This window comes from Theobroma cacao, chromosome 2 (assembly GCF_053813885.1).
Source record: "Theobroma cacao isolate CCN51 chromosome 2, ASM5381388v1, whole genome shotgun sequence".
Taxonomy (NCBI): Eukaryota; Viridiplantae; Streptophyta; class Magnoliopsida; order Malvales; family Malvaceae; genus Theobroma; species Theobroma cacao.
The window spans coordinates 48769376-48797174 of NC_142640.1; the positions used below are offsets into that span (position 1 = coordinate 48769376).

The following is a 27799-nucleotide window of genomic DNA, read 5'->3' on the forward strand; positions in this document are numbered from 1 at the left end:
CTCACAATCTCAAGAGTATCTAAATTATCTTGGGGCCATTTACACTTTACCCACCACGCCATTCTGATTTTGATAATCTCCATCACTTTACAAGCATCCCAAGTTGATCCATCAAAAACCATCTCATTCCTATATAGCTAAATGGACCAAACAATGGTGAAAAAGGACATCCTTCATACTTTTCTTCTAGCAATGTCGACAGGACAATTATTCCAAGCTAGAAAGAAAATAGAAGCAGCCCACGAAAAACAAGTAATAATGCCCCAATCCGCTAACCACATGCACCACACATCCCAAACAACTCTGCATCTGAAAAAGAGGTGATTGACAGATTCAACATCATTGTTAGACATGTTACACACAGCCGCCTATCTATGAGGTAAATTCCTCTTGACGAGTTCTTCTTTACACACTAATCTTCCTCTCATTAACTGCCAAACAAAAACCTCCACTTTTGGTGGTCCAAGCCTCGCCCACACTTCTCTCCACAACACCTCTTCAACCCATTGCTGCCTAAAGCTAATTCACAGAAAGAATTGGGTGTATAATGCCCACTTGGCGTGCTTTTCCAAATCAGCTTATCCTCAACTTTCTCATCAAGCTGTATGTGATTAAGACATTTCATAAAACTCTCCCACGCCTCAATCTCCCAATCAAATGGATTTCATCTAAGCTGGACATGCCAATGCCAAGCTTGATTATACCATGTACCATACTTGATGATATTTCTTGATTTATTTGTCGCTAAAGCAAAAATTCAGGGAAAAGTAACACAGAGGATGACCCCATCAATCCACTCATCTTCCCATAATTGAATTTTGGCACCATTGCCCACCATGAAGCCAATACCTACACACAACAAAGAAGAAAAACTCCTCGAAGGAGTAAAAGAGTTAGTAATGGTTTTCCACATAGAGGACGACCACTTGCCACTCGAGTCCAGTGGGATAAGGCTCGAAGAATCCCCTCTTATTTTGGCATCAAGAATGGTTCTTCATAGACTCTCACTTCCCTTACTGTATTTCCAAATCCATTTATTCAACAAAGCTCTATTTTTCAACCAGAGATTCGTAAAACCAAGACCACCTCTTTCCTTTGAAGTGCAAATCGATTCCCAATCCACCTAGTGAATTCTCCTTTTATCATTGGAGCCACTCCACAAGAATCACCTCTGGATTCTATTAAGCTCCTCATTGACCCCTTATGGCATTTCAAACAACGACATGAAATAAACCGACAAACTCTCAAACACCGATTTGATCATAGAAACTCGCCCTCTTCTAAAAGAGATTTTGGACTTTCATCCCGTAAGCTTTGCCTCAATTCTCTCAAACACAGGCCGTCAAATAGCAATGGAATGGTGTCTAGCTCTAAGTGGCAATCCTAGATAAGTTGTTGGTAGAGAACCAACAACATAAGGTATCATGTTAGCCTAAGACTGTAACACAGCACCCACCTTAACTCCATACAAGTTGCTCTTACGAAAGTTGATTTTTAATCTTGATATCACTTGGAAGCACCGTAGCACTCTCTTGATGTTAAGGACACTCTGAATATTCGAGGTACTAAAAATCATCATGTCGTCTGCATATTAAAGATGAGAGACCGTGATTCCACTATTCCTAATCTCAATGCCCAACACAGACCACATGCCACTGCTTTATTCATTAAGGCACTGAAAACTTTTGCAATAAAATTAAAAAAGAACAGTGACAAGGGACACCCTTGTCTTAATCCACGCCTCATTTTCACTTGCTTAGTTGGGGATCCATCGACCAAAATCGAGACAGTAGCAGTAGACACACATGACCCAATCCACGTCCTCCATCTGTCTTTGAAGCTTATTTTCTTCATCACAAACTGTAAAAATTTTCAATCAACACTGTCATAAGCTTTCTCAAAATCAACTTTGAAGAAAACACCTCCTTCTTCACTCTTATGCAAGTAGTCCACGAGGTCATTAGCTATGAGTGCACAATTAGTAATTTGTCTGCCTTTGATGAAAGCAAATTTATTTGGCCCCACAACCTCCTCCATAACTTTTCTCAGTATATTAGCCGACACTTTAGTGACCACTTTGTAAACGTAACCTACTAGGCTGATCGGTCTATACTAATTAAAGGTAGTTGGCTTATATTTTTAGGGATAAGTGTAATAAGGAGCCATTAATCTTCTCATCAAAGCAGCCAAAGACATAAAAGTTATGCATAAAACTCATTACCTCATCCTTTATTTTCGGCCATTAAGCTTTCAGAAAATTAAAGTTAAAACCATATGGTCTAAGTGTTTTATTCCCGTCGCAGCTAAAGATAGCTTGTTTGACCTCCTTCTTTGAGAATGGCTCCTCCAAGCTTCGAGCGAATCCATTAGACAACATCTTAATCTCCAACTCCCAGTCCCTAAGTTCAACCACATTTTGATCCTCATACAACTTCTCAAAGTACCTCGTCACCTCTTCTCTAATGCCTTGCGGATCCTCAGCCACCATTCCATTGATCTTTAGACAGTCAATCATATTCTTTCTCTTTCGTGAAGAAGCTGAAGTGTGGAAGAACTTAGAGTTTCTGTCTCACTCGATAAACCAACTTACCCTCGATTTTTGATGCCAAGAACGTTCCTCTTGTCTGTAGAAAGCCCATAGTTCATACCTCATTTTCCTAATCTCTTCTCTAAAAGAGACATCCGCCGATCTGTTTTGCCATTCAACCATCTTTTTTTGAATTTCACCCTCAAGAGTAGCAATCTTTTTTTGGGAGTCGTTTCACTTGGTTGCTGCCATTCCTTAATTGCCGGTTTGATAGATCTTAGCCTCTGCCATAAATTTCCCTGACAACTGATCCTATAACTGCTTTTCTTCCATGCCTCAGCAAAAACTTCTTGAAACCCATTGTCTTCCAACCAGTGGTTAAAAAATCTAAATAGTTTAGGACCCCACTGGACACATTTCTCTCCCAAAACAACCGAATTATGGTATGAAAGCGAAGACGGTAAACACCACTGTCTCATAAACTGAAATCTCTCAAGCATTAACTCATCAACAAGGAAGCGATCAAGACTACTGAAGACCACATCGTCCCTATTATTAGCCCATGCAAATTTGCTGTCAGCCATTGGAAGGTCGACCAGCTCATCGGTATTAACAAAATTCTGAGACGCTTCCATTTCTTTGTGATCAGAATATGCCCCCAACCTCTCATCTAGCCTTAAGACGACATTAAAGTCCCCTCCTAAGCACCATGGGACCTCAAATTCCCTCATTTTCTCAATGAGTGTATCCCACAATTCAATCTTCAGCCTCTCCTCTGATGGTGCATAAATATTACCGATTTCGATTCTTCAGTTCCCTTTTTTGACATTTCCAACTAGAAGAATGAAATTCTTGTTTAGGATTTTAGCTTCAACCTTTATAAAATCCTCCAGCTATAGAGATACAAGACCTCTAGATGCCCCATCCGAGTCCACCCATACCCCCTTGTACATCTCTTTACCCCCCAATGCATCAACCCGTCTATTATTAATTGTTTACAGCTTGGATTCTTGAAGCATGACCACATTAGAACTGACATTACTAATTTGTTTACCCATAGCTTTTCGTTTCTCACACTTTCCTAAACCCCTTACATTCCAAGTTAATAGTATCATGGAAGGGTACGACCCTACACTTGGTTACTTTCTTCTCGTACTCACATTGTCCACTCTGCCATCATCTCTCTTTCAAGCCTTGTGAATTCATTAGTGACAGCCTCCTTACTATCAACGAAAAACAAACCCAACTTACAAGCTGTATTCCAAGTGGTCTCGCCTTCCTTTTTTAAATTACTGTTCTCAAGCTGATCGTCAGTCTCTGAAGTCATTATCTCTGGCAAGCTTTCATTGCTTTCCCCGTACACTACCTCCTTTGCATTTTTCCCTGCTTTCCCCCTACCTATTGGCTCCTTACCTTTAATTATCCCCTGTACACCTTTCTCAACACTATCAGGCCTACCCTTGTCACCCATCTGAACCAGATCCATTTTGTTGACCATTTCTATCTTTTCGCATTTGGCTTTATTAAGTTTCATGTTTTTTCCACTTCTCATTACCAATCCTCTCCTAATTAAGCCTCCATTAATTCTGAAACTTGATTTGCTTTTTGATTTCTTCATCTTCTTAATCATGTTTACCAGTGTTAGGCCCTCGTCCACATTGTTGGAAGTTTCTCGTGAGATAGATCCCCCACCCCCGCTTTGTTTAATCGTTTCCTCTGTTAAGTTCATCCTATCGTTCAGTTTCACAACTTTATTTTTCCAGCCATTGGACTTTTCCCCCTCAAGGCCCAAGCCTGCTTCCCCACAGTTCACCACTAGAGTCTTTTTAAATATGGGCTTAATTAATCCACAAGATTTCTCACCATTTAGATTCTCTTCATACATAAATTCCACTTGATTGGCCTTCTCCATTTCACTAGTAGAGCCGAACTCCCAATGTTTGGAAAATGAGCCCATATTCCTTGGTAGGATAACCAAACCACCCCCACAATCCACCATATTGACCCCATAGGACCCCTCTAACTCTCCACACCCTATAGGAGGACCAACGCGATAGGCCCATCCATCCACCACTTTTATCTTCTGGAGGTAAGACCCTAGACCTATCACATCAATCTCACCAAATTCACAATCCTCTCCTTCATCCTTATTGAGCACTTGTTGCCAGATTTCTTTCCCTTTTCGATGAGTAGTCGACTGCACATCAATCTCATTACCACCTCCACACTCAACCTTTTTACATACAGATCTAGTGGTAATTCCTTTTTGACCTTCAGTCTTTAACTCTTTAATTTGAATTTGGTTATCAATAACCTTTTTTTGGCCCAATTCCCGAGGCCAAACTACTACAGCTATTGCTATCTTTTTGTCTTATCTTCTCTAGCATCAAGGCTACAGTTCGTCGACGTTCATCTTCACTTGGGTTATCGTCAGCCTGAGGGAGCGCCCTTTCGGTTTGGGAGTCATTCACATTCAGTTCATATCTCGTACGCTCAATTTCACAGGTTGAGGAAAATTTTCCTGGTTTTGTACCTCCACTTGAACCATGGCTTCACCAAACTTGCTTCTGCTCTTGGTCTTGTTGTCAATATAAATGAATTTTCCTCATGTGTTACCCAGAGCTTTAAAAATGTCTTCATGCCATAAATGCCATGAAACATTTTTTACTTTCAGCCAAACCACAAAACTACTACATTTATTCCCCTTAAATGGCTGAAGAGACTGAAACCATGGTTCGAAGATTTCCCAATACAATTCAGTGAGCAATTCCATTTCCCCTTTATTGTCAAAAGTGACAAGCACTTGCTCCTTGTCAATCTCCGTTAAAACAACCATTACTCCGTCTTTCGATAGACCGTTTGTATTTCCTCAATCGTGTGACCCTTTCTTATTTTCCCCATGGGGCTGCAAAAAACCCACTGCATGTCATCCCTATCATAGATATCATCACATGTCAACTCCTAATGAGCCGCTCCTCCACTTGTCTTGGTGGGGTTGATAGTTGGCGCACTTCCATTTAGAGGTGGGAAGCAGTTTCACTAACCACATCTTTAAAGGACTGACCTTCATGGGTGGTCCCTACAGCACCAAACCTGTTCAATCTGGTCATCTCCTCTGTTCTGCAAGTTCCAAATTTCCTTCGTGAGGTCGCCTACTTCACTAAAAGATGTCTGCCGTCCATAATAGAATTATCACCCCTTTCAATGGCTCTAAGCATGTCGTCCTTTCCTTTGAAGCATACAAAGGCATAATTCCCCCTACCATGGTCATTCCTTTTTTTTAGAAAAACATCCAGGACAGAACCAATTCTTGATGTCAATCCATGAAGCGCTTGGACTGATATTTCCAACAAAAATGGAGAAAAGGTTATCCCTCCACTTCTGGATACTTTGCTAAACTCTATCATTCCATGCCCTCCGTCCATCTTGCTTGGGATTTGGTTTGTCAAGGTTCCTTCGATCTCCAGAATCCAAAGGAGCTCTGCAGTACACCCTCTTCCTCTCTCTCTCATGACTCTCCTAACTGCTAGAGGTAACATATAACTTATATCATTTAAAATATATAACTTGTAATTTCATATTAATAAAGATTTATAAATAAATAAATATTTATAACTAATATTAAATTATTATGATTATGATTTGTATACGTACGTACAATACTCTAATATATTTTAAATATAGTATTAATTAAGTTTACTATCAATTCTTTTTAATATATAAAAAAATTATATATATGACTATATATATAAATATATAAAAATTAGTTTGGGTTTTTTAGGTGGATTGGTCCAAAAATTTTAAAATCGAAAACCGACCAAATAACCAATTGAACCAAATATTTTGGACCAATTAGACCAAACTATTTTACTCAAATCGCATTTGGTTTGGGTGGGTAATTGGTATGGATTGGCTTTGCTCACCCTTATTAAAGACTATATTTATTGTTGATAAAGTTAAATATAATTGTAAATATTTGTACCATTTTATTTTTTTAATAAATTTTTTGTAGATCCAAATTAATAATTTAAATTTAAATTTAGCAGAATTTGATTGTGGCATTTGAACTTAAATAAAATTATTTTATAAGAAACTTTGAGTAAATTTAAATAAAAGGTACATTAGGTAAGAGTTGAATGATTTCAAAAGAATGAGTATTTATAAATTGTGAAAGTTGTATTAAATCAACGTATTTTGCTAATTTGAGTTTAGCTTAAGTTAAAAAATAAGTTAAATAAATTTTAAATTTTTATACTATTATAAATAGAAGAAAAAAGAATTTATTTAGTTATTTTATATTATTTTATTATAACATAATGCAAGTTATTCATCTAAATTTGACTTTAGTATGAAAATTTTTTCAAAATTTTTTTTAGAAGGAGAATTCAAACTTAATTTTTGTAAAAAATATAAATTAATATAAATATTCTAGAATCAAATAATCAAGAAAGAAAATATTTATATATACTTTTTAACACCGTAAATCTTTTATATTTAAATATTTGACTTATTAATAAGTATATCCATAATCTACTTAGAGATTTATATTTTTTAAATATTTTTTTAATTTAGTCCCTTAACATCTTAATTTGTTCAATTTAATCCTTATATTATATATTTTTATTCAATTTAATCCCTATGACGGAGCAAGATTTTTTATTTTGAAAATTTTTGTAATCTATCACGTGGCATAGACATGCTGACATGTCAATGCCATGTCATCATATTAGTGCCCCGAGACATTACCACATCATCACGTTGGTGCCACGTAGTATGCCACATCATCATATCAATGCAACATCATCAAAATGTGCCATATCAATACTGATGTCATCTTTTTTATTGACAAAATTAAATATCGTTAGAGAAAGGGATTAAATTGAAGAAATTTTTAAAATAAAAAAACTAAATTACTTCGATTTTAAGCATAGAAACCAAATTAAACAAAATTGGAAAGTAAAAGAATTGGATAGGTCTTTTGACCATTTGAAATTATTGCCTTCGAAAAATACACCCACTTTTTAAGGAAAGGCTTAACAATTCAACTACAAATATTCATGGCATGCTATACATAATGCCTAATGCCTCACTCTTATGACTCTTATTGAATAATTGTGATGCAATAATAGTAGGTGATGTACTCTCTTATCTCGCAAATCAGGTTATGCCAATCACTAAACTGCAGATTATATTGGATTCAACTTAGCAACAATTTTGGCATTTATATGATCAATGAAATAAATAAAGATTAATTATAATTAACAATTAGGGTTCTTCATCCTATGAACAGGAAAAAAAGGGTGTAATAATCACTTCATATCATGCTTTAATATGAACAATAATGAACTCAACTTGATAAAATTTGGTTTTAATAGATGTTAAGCTTTGATTTAGAGTTCACTGGGTAATAAGTGGTATATACATTAGGACTTTCTGGTTTTTTTTCTTTTTTTTTTTGGGGGGGGGGGGGGGGGGGTGGGGGTAACACCTTGTATTAATTCATTCAATTTTTTTTGAAAGGTATTAAGTCATTCAATTTTAACTACTTATTGTAAGAATTCAAAATGGATAAGGACCTCCAAGTGGGGCTTTTTACTTTAGTCAAAGACTGCTGCAAAACGTGATAAGAATTTTACATGTTCAAGACTATTTTCCATACGTTTATTTTAGTCAAAGACTCTTGCACATCACGTTATGTAACATTTCAAAGAAATAAATGGTGAGAGTCAACAATATTGTGTTATATATAGTCCTCCTCTCCCATTTTATTTTTTCTTATTTGATTTTCATGAAATTTAAAAAAAATAATTTTGATGTATATTATATTAAAATTTCAAATTGTATTATACACGTTATGTTCCATGGGTTTTAATCTCAAAAAATTTTAAAAAAATTATGAAAAATAAATTGAAAATGTATCTTGTATTTTGTCCTATAATACAAGCTGTAGTAGATATATAGCCAAAATCATTATCAGTACTCAATTATAAAATCAATTAAATTGTCATAATCACCCCTTTGCACGGGAAAAGAAAAACGCAAGGAAAGAAGAAAAAAAGTTGCAATAACCCTGGGAAAATGTCCTTCATCAGATATATTATGTACTTTGCATTAACATAATCTTCTAGTCATCATCATCAATCAACATCTGGCTTTTGTTTATTTTTGGACTGTTTGCAGCTTGCTCCATCATGGCATGGATAAAATATATTTAAATCATTTTGTGAAAGAAAGAGGGCATAAAATATATTTGAATCTCCTTTGTGGTTATCGCTCTCACCGCAAGGTAGGTAAACGTGGGACTTTTAAACGTAGATGACAAAGACATAATTGAATATTTATTCATCATTACTAGAAAAAGCTGTAATTTAATTTCTATTTGATTATTTTGCCATCTTGGGGATTAAAAGCTGAGCTATTGGGGAAGAGGCATTATTCAATTAACAACTATGGCCATCATTGCAGAGAATGAAGCGTCACTTGAGTAATCCATGTTGTGGCTGAAGCATGAGAGGGTTAATGGGGACTGAACATAGGCTGGGGAGAGCGTAACATCATCTCCCCAAGGGTCATGGTGAAGTGCCAGGTTTGGGATGAGAACCTCTAAAATTAACAGGCCAATCGAGTGAGCTCTCCCAATTGAATTTCTCTTCCAACTTATCTGACAGTGTCAGTGACAGTTATAGGAGGATACAATCTTTGGATTTCATTAACGATCAAGTTCATCTGTGTACAAGATAAATTTAATTCAATAAGTGCTCAGTAGTGTAAACCACTGAAAGGGTTAGAGGATATGATTTGCTTACAGTCTTTAATTTGTTTGGCAACGCCTTCAGAATGTGAATTTTTTATTCCAAATATATACCTCAACCACCTCTCTTCTTGCTTTATCTTGCCAACCTGTGTGGATTGCTAAAACCAGGACTGTCTTCTTGTCCTGCAGTGTAGAATGTTTTGCACTGACCTACCAAGTCTTCTACGGAAAGCCTGCTTTTCTCATCCACATCATGGTAAGGATTCACAAGTAATCCCAGAAAATCACTGCTGAAACTGTCAGCTACTCCAATCACTACTTTCTCTTCTCTTTTCTTAACCATCTCCATCACAGGTTTATGTGTGCCCATTTTTAAGGAAGTTCATAACACAATATGCAGGATATGTTAAGGGCTATTTTTAACTTGGGTTGTAAAAGTTTTGATCTTTACAAATTCATGGGGTTTGTTTTGGAGTGCAGGGTGTTCTCACATGTTTGACTATTGCAGGACTGGATTTTGGAGTGTGACAGATGATTTCTTTAGTAGCTAGGGCCTTGAGTTGTTATCAATATTTTTCCTTTAAATATTATTCCATCACTTCTGTGAGATAAGAGTCAGGACCCTCAAGCCTGTTTTACCGTTTTGGACATAAGCTAATTCTAGAACGTAGCATTCTCCTTTTTTGTTTTGAGCCCAAATGAGTTGCTCTCATCTTTTCTCACGGTCGGTGGAGCTGGCAAAGCAGACATTGGCCAGCTACAATATGTTACATTAGAAGCTTCAGTATTACTAGGCACTAGACAGTACATCCTTATTTCTCACGTCTTACAACTGATTGGATGGCTAAAAAACTAAAACCCACATAATTTCTCTTGTTTTATATTAAAATGATTGATCCTTGTTAAAAATCAATCTGAATTATCTTTTCTTGTTTTACTCGTTGACCAGAGATACGCTTACAAATCAAGTGTGCCTAATCCTAGATTTTACTGAAGGGAAGCAAAACAGCAACAAATGACATTGATTAATGTTAAATGGCCTATCTATATCTCTTTGTCCAAATATGCAGCTGCAGCACACTGGCTTCGGCCTTGACTTGTAATGATTGCCTGGACACCTGAGGAAATTTCAAGGCCTTTGTGCTCTCTAGTTCTAGAAAAAATTGACCTGGAACGTCCATATTCAGACATTGCAGAAACTTTTGTGCTTGGAAGTTAATTATACTCAGGAGAGATTGAACTGCTATCAATAATATATTGTCTGGATTTATGTGTTAAATGCTGCTGATGTTTTCGGTCAGGAGAGAGCTTGAGCATTTTCAAAGGAGAGGTCAAACAAAAAGAGATATTAAACAGTTAAAGAGAATTTTATATATAATTCAATTATCATTTATTTAAAAGATTAAATAAAATTGAAAAAATATTGAACACATAAAAAATGCATATTAACAGTAATGGTAGTGTCATTTATATATATGACTGAATGAAATTATAAAAAAATTTTCTCACACTCTTTATGCGTAAGAGTGAAAAAGAAAATAATTTTTTAAATTTAAATGAATTGCCTCTTAACTGTATGTGTTTTAACTCTCCTCTTATTTTTTATTTACTTCTTAAATTGCTAATTAACATATTAGGTTATTAGATTGAACTATTAAAATATAATATGTTATGATAGATTATTATATTAGACTGTTAAGATATAATATGTTATGATAAGCTTAGATTTATATTAAAACTTAATGGATTTGAATTAGTAGACTCACTTTTATTTTTTTGTAAATTTGATATGCTTAACATATTAGTTTAGAATTTATTTGTTGGGTTTAACTAGCAATATGGTAACCATAATGACTCTAATTTTGCCAAACAGTAAGAAAAAAAACTAATTATTAAATTAAAAATTATTTTGAGAGCTATTAAAAATAAATATAATAAATAAATATGTATTGAAAAAATATAATTATTTTATTCTATCAATTTGTATGAATAACCTTATTATTTAAAATTTACAACATACATACTAAAATGCATTGGTTATTCTGAATAAAAAATGAAATATTGATGAAATTTTAAGTCACAATGCAATACTGTAACGTATATTTAAAAATTATATAATAATTTATTTATTTTTAAAAATTAAAATCATAAAAAATAAAATCTAGATACTAGAAAAAAAACATGACAAGTAGAAGATAGAATCCACATATAATATAATAAAAGAAAAAAAATATGATTGATGGTACGTTAAAATTTGTGAAGGAAAATCTATAGAGATTTAGAATATATGAGTAAATAGAATAGAAATAAATAAATAAATAAACAAAAATAATAATAATAATTGAAAAAAATAAAAAAAACCTTTAAAATTAAGTCAAGCATATGAAATTATTTTGTTATTCTCTATTTGTATTAATTATTAAATAGAAAATTATTTGAGGAGGGTAGTTAATAAAATTTATAAAATGTAAAATTTTTTTAAAATTTTGCGCTCCTCCCCTGTTCTCGGTAATGTCATCTACGGGCAAATTACTGAAGTTAACTGTTTCAGGCTATTCACCTTGATTGCTCTAGTAATTGATTGGAAGTTGAGAAGAACTAGGTTTCCCAGGTGGACCTTGCACCAGGAGCAGGGATATCATTCCGGAGTAGGGCAGTACCAGTATACGTTTGTGATTTAAGCTTTGAACCACTTTAAACTGAAAGGCTCTGACAGCATATCAAGAGCCACCCGATTTAAAAACTTGGATTGAGAAAGAAGGATCCAAAAATAGTTTCCATACACTTAACAACTATTATCACATCGCTGATAATTAAGTGCTATATATAGTACATTGAATACCATTACTGAAGACTTTAACATTTTACCATCTTGGACACTAGTAGCTGCACACTCCAGAATAAGCTCTACCAACCTAGAAGCAGCTAGTCTTATTAAGAACTTTAGGCACCACCCTATAGTGAATGAAGCATTACTTGAATTCCATGTTGTGGCTGAAGCATAAGTATGGTAAATGGAGAGTGAACATAGGCTGGGGAGAGAGTCAAGGTGTAGCGTTGTAGAATCATTGAGAGAGCAGTCTTTGTTTCTGTGGTTGCAAAGCTCATACCCACGCAAGATCGAGGTCCCAATGAAAAAGGAATGAATGCAGCCGCATTGTATTTGGTAGCTTTGGCAGTCCCTTCTGCGAACCTATCTGGTTTGAAAAGATGCACATCATCTCCCCATAAATCAGGGTCATGGTGAAGTGCCATGTTTGGGATCAGAACCTCTATATTATCAGGCAGAACGAGCTTCCCCAAATGAACTTCTTTTCCAACTTCTCTAACAGTGGCAACCACAGGAGGATACAATCTTAAGGTTTCATTGATGATCAGGTTCATCTGTGTGCAAGACATGAACAAAAAGATGAAACTAGAACTCACGATTTAATTTATTATGTGCTAGTAGTGTACGCTAATGAAATGGTCAGAGATTGCAGTGTTGCTTACAGTTTTTAGATTGGCAATGCCCTCAGAATGCGGATTTTTGTTCCCAAATACCTCAATCACCTCTCTTCTTGCTTTCTCTTGCCAATCTGTATGAATTGCTAAAACCAGGACCGTCCATGCGAGCAAGGAATTAGTGGTTTCTTGTCCAGCAAAGTAGAATGTTTTGCACTCATCTACCAAGTCTTCTACTGAAAGCCTGTTTCTCTCATCCTCATCATGATAAGCTTTTACAAGTAATCCCAGAAAATCAGTGCCAAAGCTGTCAGCTTCTCCGGTCAGTACTTTCTCTTCCCTTTTCTTAACCATATCCATCACACAATCATGAATCCCTTTAGCAAGTTTCTCTGATTCTATTTCATCAGCAGGTTTCCAAATCTTGCTGCAAAAGCAAACAAAAGGTATCGCCTGAGATGACTTTTATGTATTTCCTCTCTCTTGAAATCAGGGACAAACTCTAGAGTCTAGATTAATTGAGCTCAGAGGAACTTACCTGATGCCAGGAATCCTAGCTTTATGAAAATTTCTGTTAGCAATTATCGATAACTTCATCAACTTCTCGAAAATCTTCTCCCCTTCCAGGTAACTGCTACCAAAAGCTGTTCTCGATATAACTTCCGAAGTAAGTAACCTGAATTCTTCAAACACTTCGATCTCTTTGCCTTCACGGCCTTTCCACTTCTCCAGCATTGCCTCAACGCTAGCAATTACTGCCGGAGTCATGCTCTGCCAAAACAATCCTCTACACATTTTAAGAAACTATCTAAGATCACCAGAATTTTGCATTTATCTAATGTAGAATACTTAAATGTTCTCTAATGGCAGCAATATTTTGCAGCAAAGTAGACTGTATTCGAAAGTTTTACTTTTAAGCTCTCCCCATGAAATGCATGATTTGCCAACTTCCTCTGCCTGGCCCATTTTTCACCTTCGGTTGCTACAAGTCCGTCCCCTATTATCTTATGAATAAAGTCTTCGGCCTTCTTTTTTCGGAAAGCTCCTTCGCTGTTTCTCAGAACCTCTTTGACTAGCTCCACTTCTGTAATCACCAGTTGAGGTCGAATTCCCTGCCAGGTAAGATAATTCTTCCCTAATAAAAGAAAAGGAAAAAAGAAGGGATTCATCTTTCATTTGAAGTGGAAGTTAGAAACATTCCTCAAGAAAACCATATTCAATTTTCTCACCGTAGATGTTGATCCAGGAGTAAATCTGAGGCATCACTCTGGGAACTATATCATGAGTCAAGGCCGCCATAGGTTTGCGGTATGCTTCCATTCTCATATAGGTAGATGCTTTGTTGTTTCCATGGATGAACTCATAAGGAGGTCCTTTGATTCCCTGTAAACTCATAGTATACTGTATTCGGAAAGGTATCCACCAATATCTGTGAAAGAACCTCAGTAGAGCTATGAGGAAAAACAGGCAACAAAAACTTATGACAAGGATCAAAAGCTTTGCTGTGGAATTCATTTTCGTCTCTAAACAATGAATTCAGATGTTCCTATAATGATATTAAGCCTTTTTTGGTTCTCTGTCTCTTCCACGGTTAGGATCAGATATAAATACTTCGAGGGCTTAAGCCAAATGCTCTAGGAGCCGGCCTTTGGCTTCATTTGGAATCATTGCATTTCAACAGCTCACCCATGCCATGATCAGTACTCTATTATCGTCTAAAATTTAGATGTACGTGTCTTTTAATTTTGTCACATTCATAGTTTCCATCGCAAACTCAAATATTTCTTGTATTATTGTCATTTATAGAATTTTGTAGTAAGTGTATAACTTTATGCAACATATGCATATATTTTGTATAATCTGTCAAAATCAGACTGTAGAAGATGTCAGAAGCATACCCTTTTCTCTGAACAAGAAAAGGAAGTAAAAAACAGTCACATCTTCCAAACACCTGGAAAAAATGTCCTACATCAAAAGGTTACAAGACAACTAGTAACCAACATTGGACACTTCACACTTTACCTTAATATAATCTTCTGATCATCATCAATCCATGTCTTGCTTCTATTTAGTCATTGACCTGTTGCAGCTTGCAACAGATGGATATAATACTGCAGTTATGGATCCTGACATGATCAATGTAAAAAGAAATGACAATAACAACCAAAGAGACGAGGTAATCAATATGTAAAGGAATTGAGCAAACAGCAGTGCTGCAATGGTTTACCATATGCCATTAGTAGATTGGGTTCTGCATATACATCAACCAAGACCTGAAAAAAAAAAAAAAAAACAAGACCTGGCAAACAATCCTCATTAAATCTCAATGCACTAGCAGTAATGTTAACCTATTCCCCCTTCAGTGGCAGATGATGCTATAGATATTACATGACAAAATTGCCTATACTCTCATGTGGTTATTTTATTGGATAAAAAATTTTTTAATAACAAAATTGGATTTTCTAACAAAAAAAAAATGTTGGTGCAAAATATTTGTTTGATAATAATAAAATTTTTAACCGTTAAATATTTATTAAAAAAATAATATTTTCAATTGATACGATAAAGATATTGAATTGATTTGAAATTTTTTTCATGTGATGACACATACAAGTAATTTATTAAATTCAACGATCAATTTTTTAATTTTTTTTAAAAGTGTTTTTATTAACACTAAGCCATCATGCCATTCAAAGTCTTTAGCAGTTTGTTAAAGGCTTCTACTGGCATCTGGCTTGTACAAAATGAAAAATATATACAATTACAAAGGGAAACTGCTTCACAAAGAACAATAGCAATTTCCTTCTTTAACCTAAGCAATGAAACTAGAGAAAGCTCTCTACCCTTTACCTACAGACTTCTGCTATACAAGAACTAACAGGAAGCTCAAGGAAACGTCAAGCACATCTTGGAGATGAAAGAGTTAAGTATACAGTATAGTTAATCAATTATCGAGCATCTAGTATTGACAGAGTCATTTCATTTGTCGAAGAAGATACATGCTTGTCTGATGAAGAATCTTCTTCAAGTGGATTTTTCTGAAACAAAAAACCAAGTTGTTTGGGCTGTGGCAATTCAGTTTCACTTTCCAAGATTAAAATCACAGTGACATACTTGGCTTATCCTCAGGATGCTGTTGTACACATAAAAGACTAATATGGATGCATTAGATCACTTTTAATAGACTGCAAGACTCTCCTAAGCATTTTTCCATAAGTTCTAAAGGACTGACTTCTTTTCATAATCTCCACGCATGTTCAACAATTATACATAAAGTTATAAAATAGTGTAAAATTTATTAATTTTACACGGAAGTAACTTAATTCTTCCTCTAAAAGAAGAGAGATCCACTTACATCAGTATAGTTATACACACTTTAATATCTTTTTATATAATTGATATTTATATTTGTTTAAAGATTTTTGAGTCTTTTTCTTATAAAATAAATTTAAAAAACTAACCATTTCCTTAAATAACAAAAAAATTTTCATACACATAGTGAGTATGCCATATTCTAGAATAATAAATTAATTTGAAACCAAATCCAATATGCCAACTAATTCAATTTCTTTAGTGTGAGAGAGAGAGTCCCATGCCAGCTAATACATGTCGGGTTGAGAGCGGAGCTAACCAAATTTTTTTTTTTTTTGGAGTGAAGTTAATCAACTTTTATTGAAGGAGTCAAAGATAAAGAAGAATAAGGATTAAAATTTTTTGAAGAGGCCATTAAGAGAAAAAAATATATAATATATACAAAATTTTTAAAATTTTGGGAGGGCCTTAGCCCCCCATAATTACACAAGGCTCTGCCCCTGTGTCGAGCTGCTTGTTAGGTCTACTGATCTATCTTGACTCGAGCAAAGTCTTGAACATTATTTTTTAGGTCTAACTGCGGCCCAATTAAAGATATTATTAGATTGATAAGTATTTAATTTTTATATATTTTAATTCCTAAATTATATTTAAAATTATTAAAAATATTAATATAAAATATTTTTTAACAGTCTAATAATAAATATTATTTAGATGGTTAAATGGAACAAATTTTAAAGATGTCAATCGAGCAGAGCTAGACCCAAATACCTCTATTGCCAAAATATATACTGCAATACATCTAAAACCTTTTCTTATTGTAAATTTTACATGCCATGCCATATGTTCGGGTCCTATAGTCTTATTTAAACAACTCGGGCCCTCCTAACTCTGCAAAGAGTGGAGGATCACCTGAATTCCATGTTGAGGCACGAGTGTAAAATGGAAAACCGGTGAGTGAACATAAGCTGGGGAGAGGGTGAAGGTGTGGTGTTGCAGAATCATGGCGAGTGCAACCTTTGTTCCCACCGTTGCAAAGTTGAAACCCACGCAAGTTCGAGGCCCAATTCCGAAGGGAAAATAGGCAGCCACGTTGTTGTTTGTAGCTTTAGCCACCCCTTCTGAAAACCTCTCCGGATTGAACACATGAGAATCGTCTCCCCAGATTTGAGGATCATGATGAACTGCCAAATTCGTAATGAACAAGTTCAGATTGGCAGGGAGAATGAGTTTCCCCAATCTAACTTCTCTTTCACATTTCCTTATAAAGCCAATTGCAGGAGGATACAGTCTTAAGGCCTCGTTGATGATCATGGTTATCTGCTCATGGAAAAATAGAATTCAGACGTGTAATTAATTTAAATGCAGTGAGCTTTTGAGCAACATTGTTAGTAACTAATTATCTTACTGTTTTTAGTTTAGATAAGCCATCAGGATGTGGATTTTGGTCGCCAAACAACTCAATCACTTCTGCTCTTGCTTTCTGTTGCCAATCTGTATGGATCGCTAGAAGCAAGACAGTCCATGAAAGCAATGAATTACTTGTTTCTTGTCCAGCAATATAAAATGTCTTGCACTCATCAATCAAATCTTCCACATGGAGCCTTTTGTTCTCATTGACATCATGATAAGCATTTAGAAGTAATCCAAGAAAATCAGTACCGAAGCTGTCTACATCTCCATTTTTTATTTTTTCTTCTCTTCTCTTGATAATCTCCATCACTGAGTTGTGCATCACTCTCAGAAGCTTATCTGCTTCTATCTGATCGGCTGTTTTCCAGATTTTACTGCAAAAGGAAATAACATTGCTCTATTTTGAAATTTGATTAACAGTATAGGGGAAGTTCGCATTCGAAATACAAAAGAAACTCTGCTATCAAATCAAGCAACTATTCATTCTAAAAACTCTGTGTAAGCTCTAAAAATCTGAGAATGGATGGTAATGGTTAGATAACAATGTGCACTGGATTAGGCTATAGGTGGAAGTTACCTGATGCCTGGAAATCTTACTTTAAAAGCATTCCTTCGTGAAATCACAGAATAATTAATCAACATATCGAAAATGTTCTTCCCTTCTAAGTAACTGCTCCCGAAGGCTGTCCTTGATATCACTTCCGACGTCAATAACCTAAATTCGTCGAACACCTCAATCCCTTTCCCCTCGTGATGTTTCCATGTTTCCAGCATCTTTTCAACACTGACTATCATTTCCGGAATCATATTCTGCAAAAAAAAACCCAATCTCATCCACACGAGATGTTCATTAACTGTCATGATTGCAATAGTAATCTTAATCTAAGTCATTTTCCACCAACTTTACTATGGAAAAAATGAACTGAACCCAGAACCAAATTTTAATGATATAGTAGGAGAGTTTACTTTAAGGCTTTCCCCTTGAAAAACATAGTTTAGCAATTTCCGGTGCTTTGCCCACTTTTCACCTTCAGATGTAGCTAGTCCATCTCCCATTAGCTTCATGACATAGAAAGGGAGCCCCACTTTGGGGTATGCTCTATCTCTGTTATTCAGTACCTCTTTGATTAGCGCTGTTTCTGTAATCACTAGTTGAGGTTGAGCACCATTCCAATTAAGATAATTCTTCCCTATTCCCCGGGGGGAAAAAAAAAGGAAAAATGCAAATGGAAAATGATTTAAGAAATATATTACATTGATTCTTGGAACAGGAAGTCAGGGGAAAACAATTCATAGCAAGTCATACCATATTTGTTGATCCATGAATAAGCCTGAGGCTGCACCCTGGGAAATATATCATGTGATAAAGCCATGGGTTTGCTTAAGGCTTCGTTTCTCATTTTCAAGATGTCTTTGGTGTTTCCATGGATGAAGTTGTAAGAAGGGCCTTTAATTCCTTGCGAACCTAGTAGATATTGTATGTAAAATGGAGTCCACCACAACCTGTGTAGGAACCTGAAGAGAACGATGAGCAGGCACAGACAGAAAAAGCTCGAGAGAATGATTATTGGATTTCCCAGAGTTGTCATTTTGCTTTCACTTGATTTCCTCTTTCCAACTCTATCAATTGAAAACTTAATGGAAGGTTAAAGCTGCATTATTAGTTTGATATGGTCGAAAGTTGAAGACAACAAAATCAGACGCCTAAGATTTTGGCTCCACGTGAATCATTATTGTGATTATTTTTACACTCTTTCAATTTCACTGACCACCTGGTTCACTAAAATATTAGTAGTGTCGGACTCAAATTTCAACCATAAACAAATCAATTATTTGGCGCCAAATACCATTCCCCTTCGGACCACATTTATTCCGTCTGTAAATTTGTCGGAATTCTGCTGGTAATACTTAGTAGGTAAATTAGTTAATATTTCGTCAAAAATTTCTGATATAATAAATTCCGTCAGAAAAAACCTTTAATTTTGTTTTGTCTGCACGTTTAATTGTAGTATTTTTTTTTTGTTTTTTACATAATAATTTGTGATTTTTTTATACTTAATACTGATGCATGTTTCCATTATCAAAATGGATTATGACATTAAAATTTTAAACAATTGACATTAAAACCTTCAATTTGATTCAAATTTTCACAGATTTGCCACTACGAATACACAAAAACTTGCATGTTTAAATTAATTATCAAAGTTCTAGCATTTGGTAGCTTAGAGTTAGCAAACTCAACTCAAAGTCAAAAGACTTATCCACTCTATCTTAACTCAAAGTCGATCCAACTTAATTTAAATCAATAAGTCAACAAACTCAAAATTCGAGTATATGACATAGAAAACAACTTGAACCTAAAATAAATTGGAATTTAAATTAAACAAAATATATTATTTTTATTTTATATTTCAATTGTAAACATAATATGAATTGTTTTAACCTAAATTCAAATTGAATTGAATTAATTAAAAAAATCAAAGAACTAAACCAAATTAATTTAAAATCTAAAATGATCTGAATTTGAAATGATCAGAATTCAAAATGATCCAAACCATGAAGTAACTGAAATTTTATGATCGAACTTGATGTTATGTTTTATTTTAAATTTTAAGTTAATTAAAAAATTATAAACCTAACATAAATGATTATAATATAACCTTAACTCATCTCAATTTGAATTAATTTAAAAGAAATAGACAAGCTGAACCAAATTGATTTGATACTTGAACTAATCCGTCTCTAAAATAATTTGAACTCAAAATAATCTTAAAAATTACTGAAAATTTCATGATCCCAACTGTTCATAGTTGGTGGGTTTTCAATTCTCACCAGGGAAAACAATATTTTCCTTATTTTCCTTTGTTTGGGAAAAAGAAAAACTGGTCTTTTTATGTATTTTCCTTCCAACCTTGTAGATTTAATGTTTTCAAAAGTGAGATTGTCCTCTATTTTTCCATCTTTCATACGGAATTTCATATAAAGAATAGGGTAAAATATCTTGACTTTTTTAAATTTTGATCGAAATTGCACGAAAGTTCATTAGTTTTTAAAATGAACACTGTCTCAAAAAAATATTTTCCATCGTTAGTCAACTATTAGTATTTCTATCAACTTAATGATGTGGTAAGAGTAGAAAGATAATTTTATCCTTGATTAATTTTTATAATTATAATTATATAATTTTATTATTATTATTATTTTATTAATTAAAAAAAAGCTCTCCATTGGGGAGCACCGATGCTCCCCTCCTTTGGAGAGCTGCCTCTATTTTTTTATTTTTAAAAAAAATAACAATAATTTTTTTAATTAATAAAAATGAAAGGGGCTTTCAAAAAAAATGAAAAGGTATTTTAATTTTTTTATTATTTCTGTTAACGATGTTTGTAGTCTTGAGATAGAATATTTATTTCAAAAATTAATAGATCTTTAAGTAATTTCAATTAAAACTTATGAAAGTCAAGGTACTTTACTATGAAGAAAAACAACTTTCCTTCCTCTCTCTCTCTCTCTCTCTCTCTCTCTCTCTCTCTCTCATCTTTTTCTTCCTCGACCTTTCCCTCCTCTTACTGTTTTCCTTCCATTCTCCCAGACATGAATGTGGAAAATGATCTCTATTTTCTATCTTTCCAACGTATAGTGGCCCCCTTTGGAAAAATTATGGAGTGTACCTACCTAAGTCTTGGCTCTCGGGGTCCTGGTCATCTTTTGTTTTCATTTCTATTAATAATAATCTACCAAAGTGGTTGGCATATCGCTTTCGAGTCAAAGGTCTGTGTCGCTGATAGTGAAACGTAAATTATGTTAAGGGTTCTAAAGACTTAAACGCTGGTGGGCCATATTCACTTAACCTGCATAAGACGATGTAAGGGTGAAAAATTGGGTGATTTGATCGGTTTAGTCCGTTATATTTAAAAATTAAATAAAATAAATATTTTGAAAAAATCGATCAGATCAAATATAAAGGATAATCAAATTGATTAAACATGAAATTGGTTCGATTTTGGAAAAAAAATTAAAATTTTATTTTATTTTATAAATTATGAGTAAAATTTATAAACTTCATCCATAATTATAAAATATATAATTAAAATATATATTTTATATAAATTTAAAAAAGGTAAAATATCCACATTTCTCTAAATTTTAATTAAAATTTCAAACGCATCTATTAGTTTTTGAAATGGACATTCCGTATCAAAAATATATCTTCTACTAAACACTTAAGTTTAGATATTAATCAACTGTTAATATTTTCGTTAATTTAATTATATGATAATAATAAAAAATTACTTTTACTCTTCATTAATTTTAAAAATTACTATTATTAATTAAAAATGAAAGAGCACCGATCGTGCTCTTTAAATTTTTTTGTAAAAAATTTATATAATAATAATTTTTTAAATTAAAAAAATAATTTAATCTTTTCATATTCTCTATTAACACTTATAATATTAGTTTAATTATTGATGTAGATATGAAGACCTCCGACCGATAGGAAAAAACTTATCGGTCGAAGGCAAACCGAAAACAGAGGAGCCATGAAGAAAACAGAGCATCTGATAGCAAAAAACAACCCCAAACAGAAAACCCAAAACGAAAAAGAAAGCAGAAGATCATCCCTCATCACATGGGCACTGGTTATAATCCCCCTCTTCCTTTTTCCGTACCTCCAGTTTTCTCTGTTTCTCCTTTCCATCCCGTTCTCTAATGGTTTACTGAAAACAATAAATTGCTGCGTTGGCATATTTATTTGACAATTGTGAGGAATTGGATTACTGGAAGCTACAATTTTGTTTGCAATCTCATTTGTGATGTTGTATATATATATATTCATAAAAAATTGCAGTTCACAGAAGAATCAACTGAAGGAAATGGAGGGATTTAGAAAATAATTTACAAGACTACAACTGCAAACCATTCTTCTCTGTTAGTCAACTAACAAACAAATATGGAATGAAGCGTATTGTCTTCATTTTGGAAATTCAATGTACTCCTTACTCCTGAGTGGTTTCTTTGTAAGTTTTCATACACATAGTGAGGATGCCATATTCTAGTATAAGACATTAATTTGAGTCCCATGCCAGCTAATACATGTCGGGCGAGGGAAAGAGGTAGCCAACTTTCATTGAAGAAGTCTAAGATAAAGAAGAATAAGGGTTAAAAATTTTTAAAGAGGTCATTAAGAGAAAAAGATATATAATATATACAAAATTTTTAAAATTTTGAGAGGGCCATAGTCCTCCATAATTACACAAGACTCCGCCTCTATGTTGGGTTGCTTGTTAGGTCTACTGATCTATCTCGATTCGCAAAGTCTTGAACATGATTTTTAGGTTTAAGTACGGTCCAATTTGAGATATTATTAGATTGATAAGTATTTAATTTTTATATATTTTAATTCTTAAATTATATTTCAAATTATTAAAAATATTAAAATAAAATATTTTTTAACAGTCTAATAATAAATATTATTTCAATGGTTAAATGGAACAAATTTTAAAAATGTCAATGGAGCTGAGTTAGACCCAAATACCTCTATTGCCAATATATACTGCAACACATCTAAAACTTTTTCTTATTGTAAATTTTACATGCCATGCCATATATTCGGGTCCTATAGTCTTATTTAAACAACTTGGGCCCTCCTAACTCTGCAAAGAGTGGAGGATCACCTGAATTCCATGTTGAGGCACGAGTGTAAAATGGACAACTGGTGAGTGAACATAAGATGGGGAGAGGGTCAAATTTATGTTGGTGTATTTATCAACCGATTAGGCTAGAGGTGTGAGTTACTTGATGCCTGGAAAATCTTATTTTAAGAGCATTCCTTCGTGAAATCACAGAATAATAAATCAACAGATTGAAAATGGTCTTCCCTTCTAAATAACTGCTCCCGAAGGCTGTCCTTGATATCACTCCCGAAGTCAGTAGCCTAAATTCTTCGAACACCTCAATCTCTTTCCCTTCGTGATGTTTTCTTGTTTCCAGCATCTTGTTTTCAACACTATCATTTCTGGAATCATATTCTGCAAAAAACCCCAATCTCATTCACATGAGAAGTTCATTAACTGTCATGATTGCGTCAGTAATCTTAATCTAAGTTATTTTCCACGAACTTTGCTATGGAAAAAATGAACAGAACCCAGAACCAAGTTTTAATGATATAGGAGGAGAGCTTACTTTAAGGCTTTCCCCTTGAAAAACATAGTTTAGCAATTTCCGGTGGTTTGCCCACTTTTCACCTTCAGATGTAGCTAGTCCATCTCCCATTAGCTTCATGACATAGAAAGGGAGCCCCACTTTGGGGTATGCTCTATCTCTGTTATTCAGTACCTCTTTGATTAGCTCTGTTTCTGTAAACACTAGTAGAGGTTGAGCTCCATTCCAAATTAAGGTAATTCTTCCCTATTCCCCGGGGGGAAAAAAGGAAAAAAGCTAATGGAAAATGATTTAAGAAATTTATTAAATTGATTCTTGGAACAGGAAGTCAGGAAAAAAAATCATAGCAAGTCATACCATATTTGTTGATCCCTGAATAAGCCTGAGGCTGAACCCAGGAAAATATATCATGTGATAAAGCCATGGGTTTGCTCAAGGCTTCGTTTCTCATTTTCAAGATGTCTTGGGTGTTTCCATGGATGAATTTGTAAGAAGGGCCTTTAATTCCTTGCGAAGCTAGTAGATATTGTATGTAAAATGGAGTCCACCACAACCTGTGTAGGAACCTGAAGAGAACGAAGAGCAGGAACAGACAGAAAAAGCTTGAGAGAATGATTACTGGATTTCCCAGAGTTGTCATTTTGCTTTCTCTTGATTTCCTCTTTCCAACTCTATCAATTGAAAACTTAATGGAAGGTTAAAGCTGCATTATTAGTTTGATATGGTCGAAAGTTGAAGACAGCAAAATCAGATGCGTGAGATTTTGGCTCCACGTGTATCATTATTGTGATTATTTTTACACTCTTTCAATTTCAATGACCACCTGTTTCACTAAAATATTAATAGTGTCAGATTCAAATTTCAACCATAAACAAATCAATTATTTGGCGCCAAATATCATTCCCCTTCCGACCACATTTATTCCATCTGTAAATTTGTCGGAATTCTTCTGTTGGTAATATTTAGTAGCTCAATTAGTCGATATTTCGTCTAAAATTTCCAATAAAATAAATTTTATCGGAAAAAACCTTTAATTTTTTTTGTCTGCACGCTTAATTGTAGTATTTTTTTTGGTTTTTACAAAATAATTTGTGATTTTTTTATACTTAATACTGATCCACGTTTCCATTATCAAAATGGATTATGACATTAAAATTTTAAGCAAATGACATTAAAACCTTCAATATGAGTCAAATTTTCATAGATTTGCCACTAATACACAAAAACCTACATGTTTATATTAATTATCAAAGTTCTAGCATTTGGTAGCTTAGAGTTAACAAACTCAACTCAAACTCAAAACACTTATCCAATCTACCTTAACTCAAAGTCAGATCCACCTTAATTTAAATTTATAACTCAACAAATTCAAATTTCAAATATATGAAATAGAAAACAAACTTGAACCTGAAATGAATTGGAATTTAAATTAAGTAAAATATATTATTTTTATTTTATATTTCAGTTGCAAACATAATATAAATTGTTATAACCTAAATTCAAATTGAATTGAATTAATGTAAAAAAAATCAACGAGCTAAACCAAATTAATTTAAAATCTAAAGTAATCTAAATTTGAAATGATCAGAATTCAAAGTGGTCCATGCTTTGAAGTGATTGAAATTTCATGATTGAAATTGACACTATATTTTATGTTAAATTTTAAGTTAATTAAAAAATTATAAACCTAAGGTAAATGATTATAATATAACCTTAATTCATCTTAGTTTGAATTCATTTAAAAGGAATCGACAAGCTTAACCAAATTGATTTGAAATTTGAACTAAGCGGAATCTAAAATAATTTGAACTCAAAATAATCTAAAAAATTACTGAAAATTTCATGATCCGAGCTGTTGATGTATAGTTGGTGGGTATTCAAATTAATCTCACCCGGGAAAACAATATTTCCCTTACTTTCCTTTGTTTGGTAAGAAGAAAAACTGGCCATTTCATGTATTTTCCTTCCAACCTTCTAGATTTGGTCTTCTCAGAAATGAGATTGTCCTCTATATTTTCCATCTCCCATACTGAATTCCACACAAAGAAAAACAGCTTTCCTTTCTCTCCGCCAACTTCTGTGCTTCCATTCTCCAGACATAAATGTGGAAAATGATCTAACACAAATCAAAGCCAACCCCTTTGGAAAAATTGCGGTGTGTTCACCTCTAAGTCTTGCTCTCGGAGGTCTTGGTCTTTCTTTTGCTTTCATTTCAATAAAGTAGAAAGTGATGGGCCCATCACCTTGGAGTCAAAAGTCTGTGTCACTGAAAAGTAAGTCACGCCAGGGTTCGAAATAAACGTTTTAGGGCCATATTCACTTAAGCTGCAGGCACGTTGGACAATGGAGTGAGAAGAAAAAGACTAGTCAGTACCACCAATCAAATCTCCTTTTAGTTGAATCAGCTGAATTATCGCCTAGAAAGATTGGAGCACTTACATCAAGTCTCGGTTCAAAATGGAATAAAATAAAATAAAAATAATTATTATAATTTATTGTAATATTTGATTGGTAAAAATTATTTTAAAATAATAAAATAATAAATAATAAATAATAAAATATCTTTTATTATAATATATAATATATATTTTTATTTTTTAAATATTAATAATTTATTATTTAAATATTAACATCCTATATTAAATATTATCTTTTATAATTAAAATATTATTATAATTAAAATATTAATATTTTAAATTAATTTTTAATTTTTAAATTTAAAATATTAATATTTTATATTATATAATTAAAAGATTAAATTCTTTATTTAACTTTTTTTCTTCTCTTTTGACCGGATGCTCTTTTTACAATTAGTCCCCATACTATATGAAAATAGTAAATTTAATCTTTATAAATAATTTATAAAAATTAAATCCATATACTTTTTAAATTTGATAATATTAATTTAATATATTAAAAACTTTTTGTTATCTATACTTATATGAAATTTAGTAATGTTTATATGGTATTTTTTTTATTAATGTAATATTAAATTTAATAACATAATAATGATAATGTGACATTTCACGAATAATATAATAATAGTACTTATATGATATGATCAAACAACAGTATGAATTTTGTAAGTATTGATATGAAATTATCTAATGTAAATTAGTGATTATAAACGGAATTAGAAAAAAAAACAAATTAAAAAAATGATTTAGGGAAAGAGCGTTACGAGACAAAAGCTAGCAAGTTTATTTAATAATTTCATTTTAAATGGTATTGTAAAAAAATATTATAAAATAGGTAAAAAAAATAACATATAGTTATATTCAATATTACATTAATAAAAAATATTTTATCAATATAAATAATAAAAATTTTTTAATATTATTAGTAATTGAATTAACATTATCAATTTTAAGAAAAATAAAGATTCAGTTTTCTCAAATTATTACACAGAAACATCCCACTTTACTAGACTGTAAGAATTAATTGCCTTATTAAACCTTTAATTATTGGTGTACATATCGAAGACCTTCAACAGATAGTGGAAAACTTGTCGGTGAAAGGCAAACCAAACACAGAGGAGGCCTAAAGAAAACAGAGTATCAGCTCTTCTTCTATTTACAAGTATACAAAACCAAAAAACAAGAAAATCTGATAGCATAAAACAACCCCAAACAGAAAACCCAAAACGAAAAAGAAAGCAGAAGATCATCACTCATCACACAGGCACTGGTTATTATCCCCCTCTTCCTTTCTTCCGTACCTCCATTTTTCTCTGTTTCTCCTTTCCATCCCGTTTAATGGTTTACTGAAAACAATAAATTGCGCCGTTGGCATATTTATCTGACAATTGTGAGGAATTGGATTGCTGGAAGCTACAATTTTGTTTGCAATCTCATTTGTGATGTTGTATATATATATATTCATAAAAAATTGCAGTTCACAGAAGAATCAACTCAAGGAAATAGAGGGATTTAGAAAATAATTCACAAGACTACAACTGCAAACCGTTCTTCTCTTTTAGTCAGCTAACAAACAAATATGGATTTATCATTTAATGAAACGTATTGTCTTCATTTTGGGAATTCAATGTACTTCTGACTCCTGAGTGGTTTCTTTGTAAATTTCGCTCTCTGTTTGATAGAGCAAATTGCCATAGACAACTCATTAATATTAGATAAATTAGTTAAAACAAGCAAGACTTCTTTTCTAACTTGTCAATCTTACTTTTC

General features: G+C 33.2%; 4 protein-coding genes across 7 annotated transcripts; all 4 read right to left on the minus strand.

Moving 5' to 3' along the window:
- Positions 1-2242: 2242 nt before the first annotated feature.
- Positions 2243-3258, minus strand: LOC148764376 (uncharacterized). Its single transcript, XM_088803590.1, has 2 exons — positions 2766-3258; positions 2243-2538 (listed from the first exon to the last, which is right to left on the minus strand). Exons 1-2 carry the CDS (start codon positions 3256-3258, stop codon positions 2243-2245), a joined length of 789 nt encoding a protein of 262 aa, XP_088659716.1.
- An 8922-nt stretch (positions 3259-12180) lies between these two features.
- On the minus strand, positions 12181-14240 carry LOC18610192 (cytochrome P450 CYP749A22-like). The gene is made up of 5 exons (XM_018115093.2): positions 13955-14240; positions 13637-13860; positions 13264-13496; positions 12774-13152; positions 12181-12665 (listed from the first exon to the last, which is right to left on the minus strand). Exons 1-5 carry the CDS (start codon positions 14238-14240, stop codon positions 12237-12239), a joined length of 1551 nt encoding a protein of 516 aa, XP_017970582.2. The 3' UTR covers positions 12181-12236.
- A 2573-nt stretch (positions 14241-16813) lies between these two features.
- Positions 16814-19087, minus strand: LOC18610193 (cytochrome P450 CYP749A22-like). Of its 4 annotated transcripts, none has more exons than XM_007045717.3 (5): positions 18757-19087; positions 18417-18640; positions 18028-18260; positions 17446-17824; positions 16814-17357 (listed from the first exon to the last, which is right to left on the minus strand). In XM_007045717.3, exons 1-5 carry the CDS (start codon positions 19037-19039, stop codon positions 16923-16925), a joined length of 1554 nt encoding a protein of 517 aa, XP_007045779.3. In that variant the 5' UTR covers positions 19040-19087; the 3' UTR covers positions 16814-16922. The 4 variants fall into 4 exon arrangements, with proteins under 4 accessions (XP_007045779.3, XP_088659337.1, XP_088659336.1 ...); XM_088803211.1 differs by having other exon boundaries at positions 18417-18589; positions 18757-19086; XM_088803210.1 differs by having other exon boundaries at positions 18417-18598; positions 18757-19086.
- Positions 19088-23002: 3915 nt separating this feature from the next.
- LOC148764377 (cytochrome P450 CYP749A22-like) lies at positions 23003-24331 on the minus strand. Its single transcript, XM_088803882.1, has 3 exons — positions 23970-24331; positions 23596-23806; positions 23003-23457 (listed from the first exon to the last, which is right to left on the minus strand). Exons 1-3 carry the CDS (start codon positions 24250-24252, stop codon positions 23217-23219), a joined length of 735 nt encoding a protein of 244 aa, XP_088660008.1. The 5' UTR covers positions 24253-24331; the 3' UTR covers positions 23003-23216.
- Between the last annotated feature and the right edge of the window lie 3468 nt (positions 24332-27799).

Excerpts from the sequence above, each read along its gene's own strand:
- LOC148764376 (XM_088803590.1), bottom strand. The coding sequence starts at position 3,258 with ATGAGGGAATTTGAGGTCCCATGGTGCTTAGGAGGGGACTTTAATGTC. Across the intron at positions 2,539-2,765 it reads TAAGGAATGGCAGCAACCAA|CTTCTTCACGAAAGAGAAAG; the intron begins GTGAAACGACTC and ends TCCACACTTCAG.
- LOC18610192 (XM_018115093.2), bottom strand. The coding sequence starts at position 14,240 with ATGAATTCCACAGCAAAGCTTTTGATCCTTGTCATAAGTTTTTGTTGC. Across the intron at positions 13,153-13,263 it reads GCTAGGATTCCTGGCATCAG|CAAGATTTGGAAACCTGCTG; the intron begins GTAAGTTCCTCT and ends TTGCTTTTGCAG. Across the intron at positions 12,666-12,773 it reads GCATTGCCAATCTAAAAACT|ATGAACCTGATCATCAATGA; the intron begins GTAAGCAACACT and ends TCTTGCACACAG.
- LOC18610193 (XM_007045717.3), bottom strand. The coding sequence starts at position 19,039 with ATGACAACTCTGGGAAATCCAATAATCATTCTCTCGAGCTTTTTCTGT. Across the intron at positions 18,641-18,756 it reads TTCATGGATCAACAAATATG|GGAAGAATTATCTTAATTGG; the intron begins GTATGACTTGCT and ends CCCGGGGAATAG. Across the intron at positions 17,825-18,027 it reads GTAAGATTTCCAGGCATCAG|TAAAATCTGGAAAACAGCCG; the intron begins GTAACTTCCACC and ends TTCCTTTTGCAG.
- LOC148764377 (XM_088803882.1), bottom strand. The coding sequence starts at position 24,252 with ATGACAACTCTGGGAAATCCAGTAATCATTCTCTCAAGCTTTTTCTGT. Across the intron at positions 23,807-23,969 it reads TTCAGGGATCAACAAATATG|AAACAGAGCTAATCAAAGAG; the intron begins GTATGACTTGCT and ends TAGTGTTTACAG. Across the intron at positions 23,458-23,595 it reads TCATTAAAACTTGGTTCTGG|TGTTGAAAACAAGATGCTGG; the intron begins GTTCTGTTCATT and ends CAGAAATGATAG.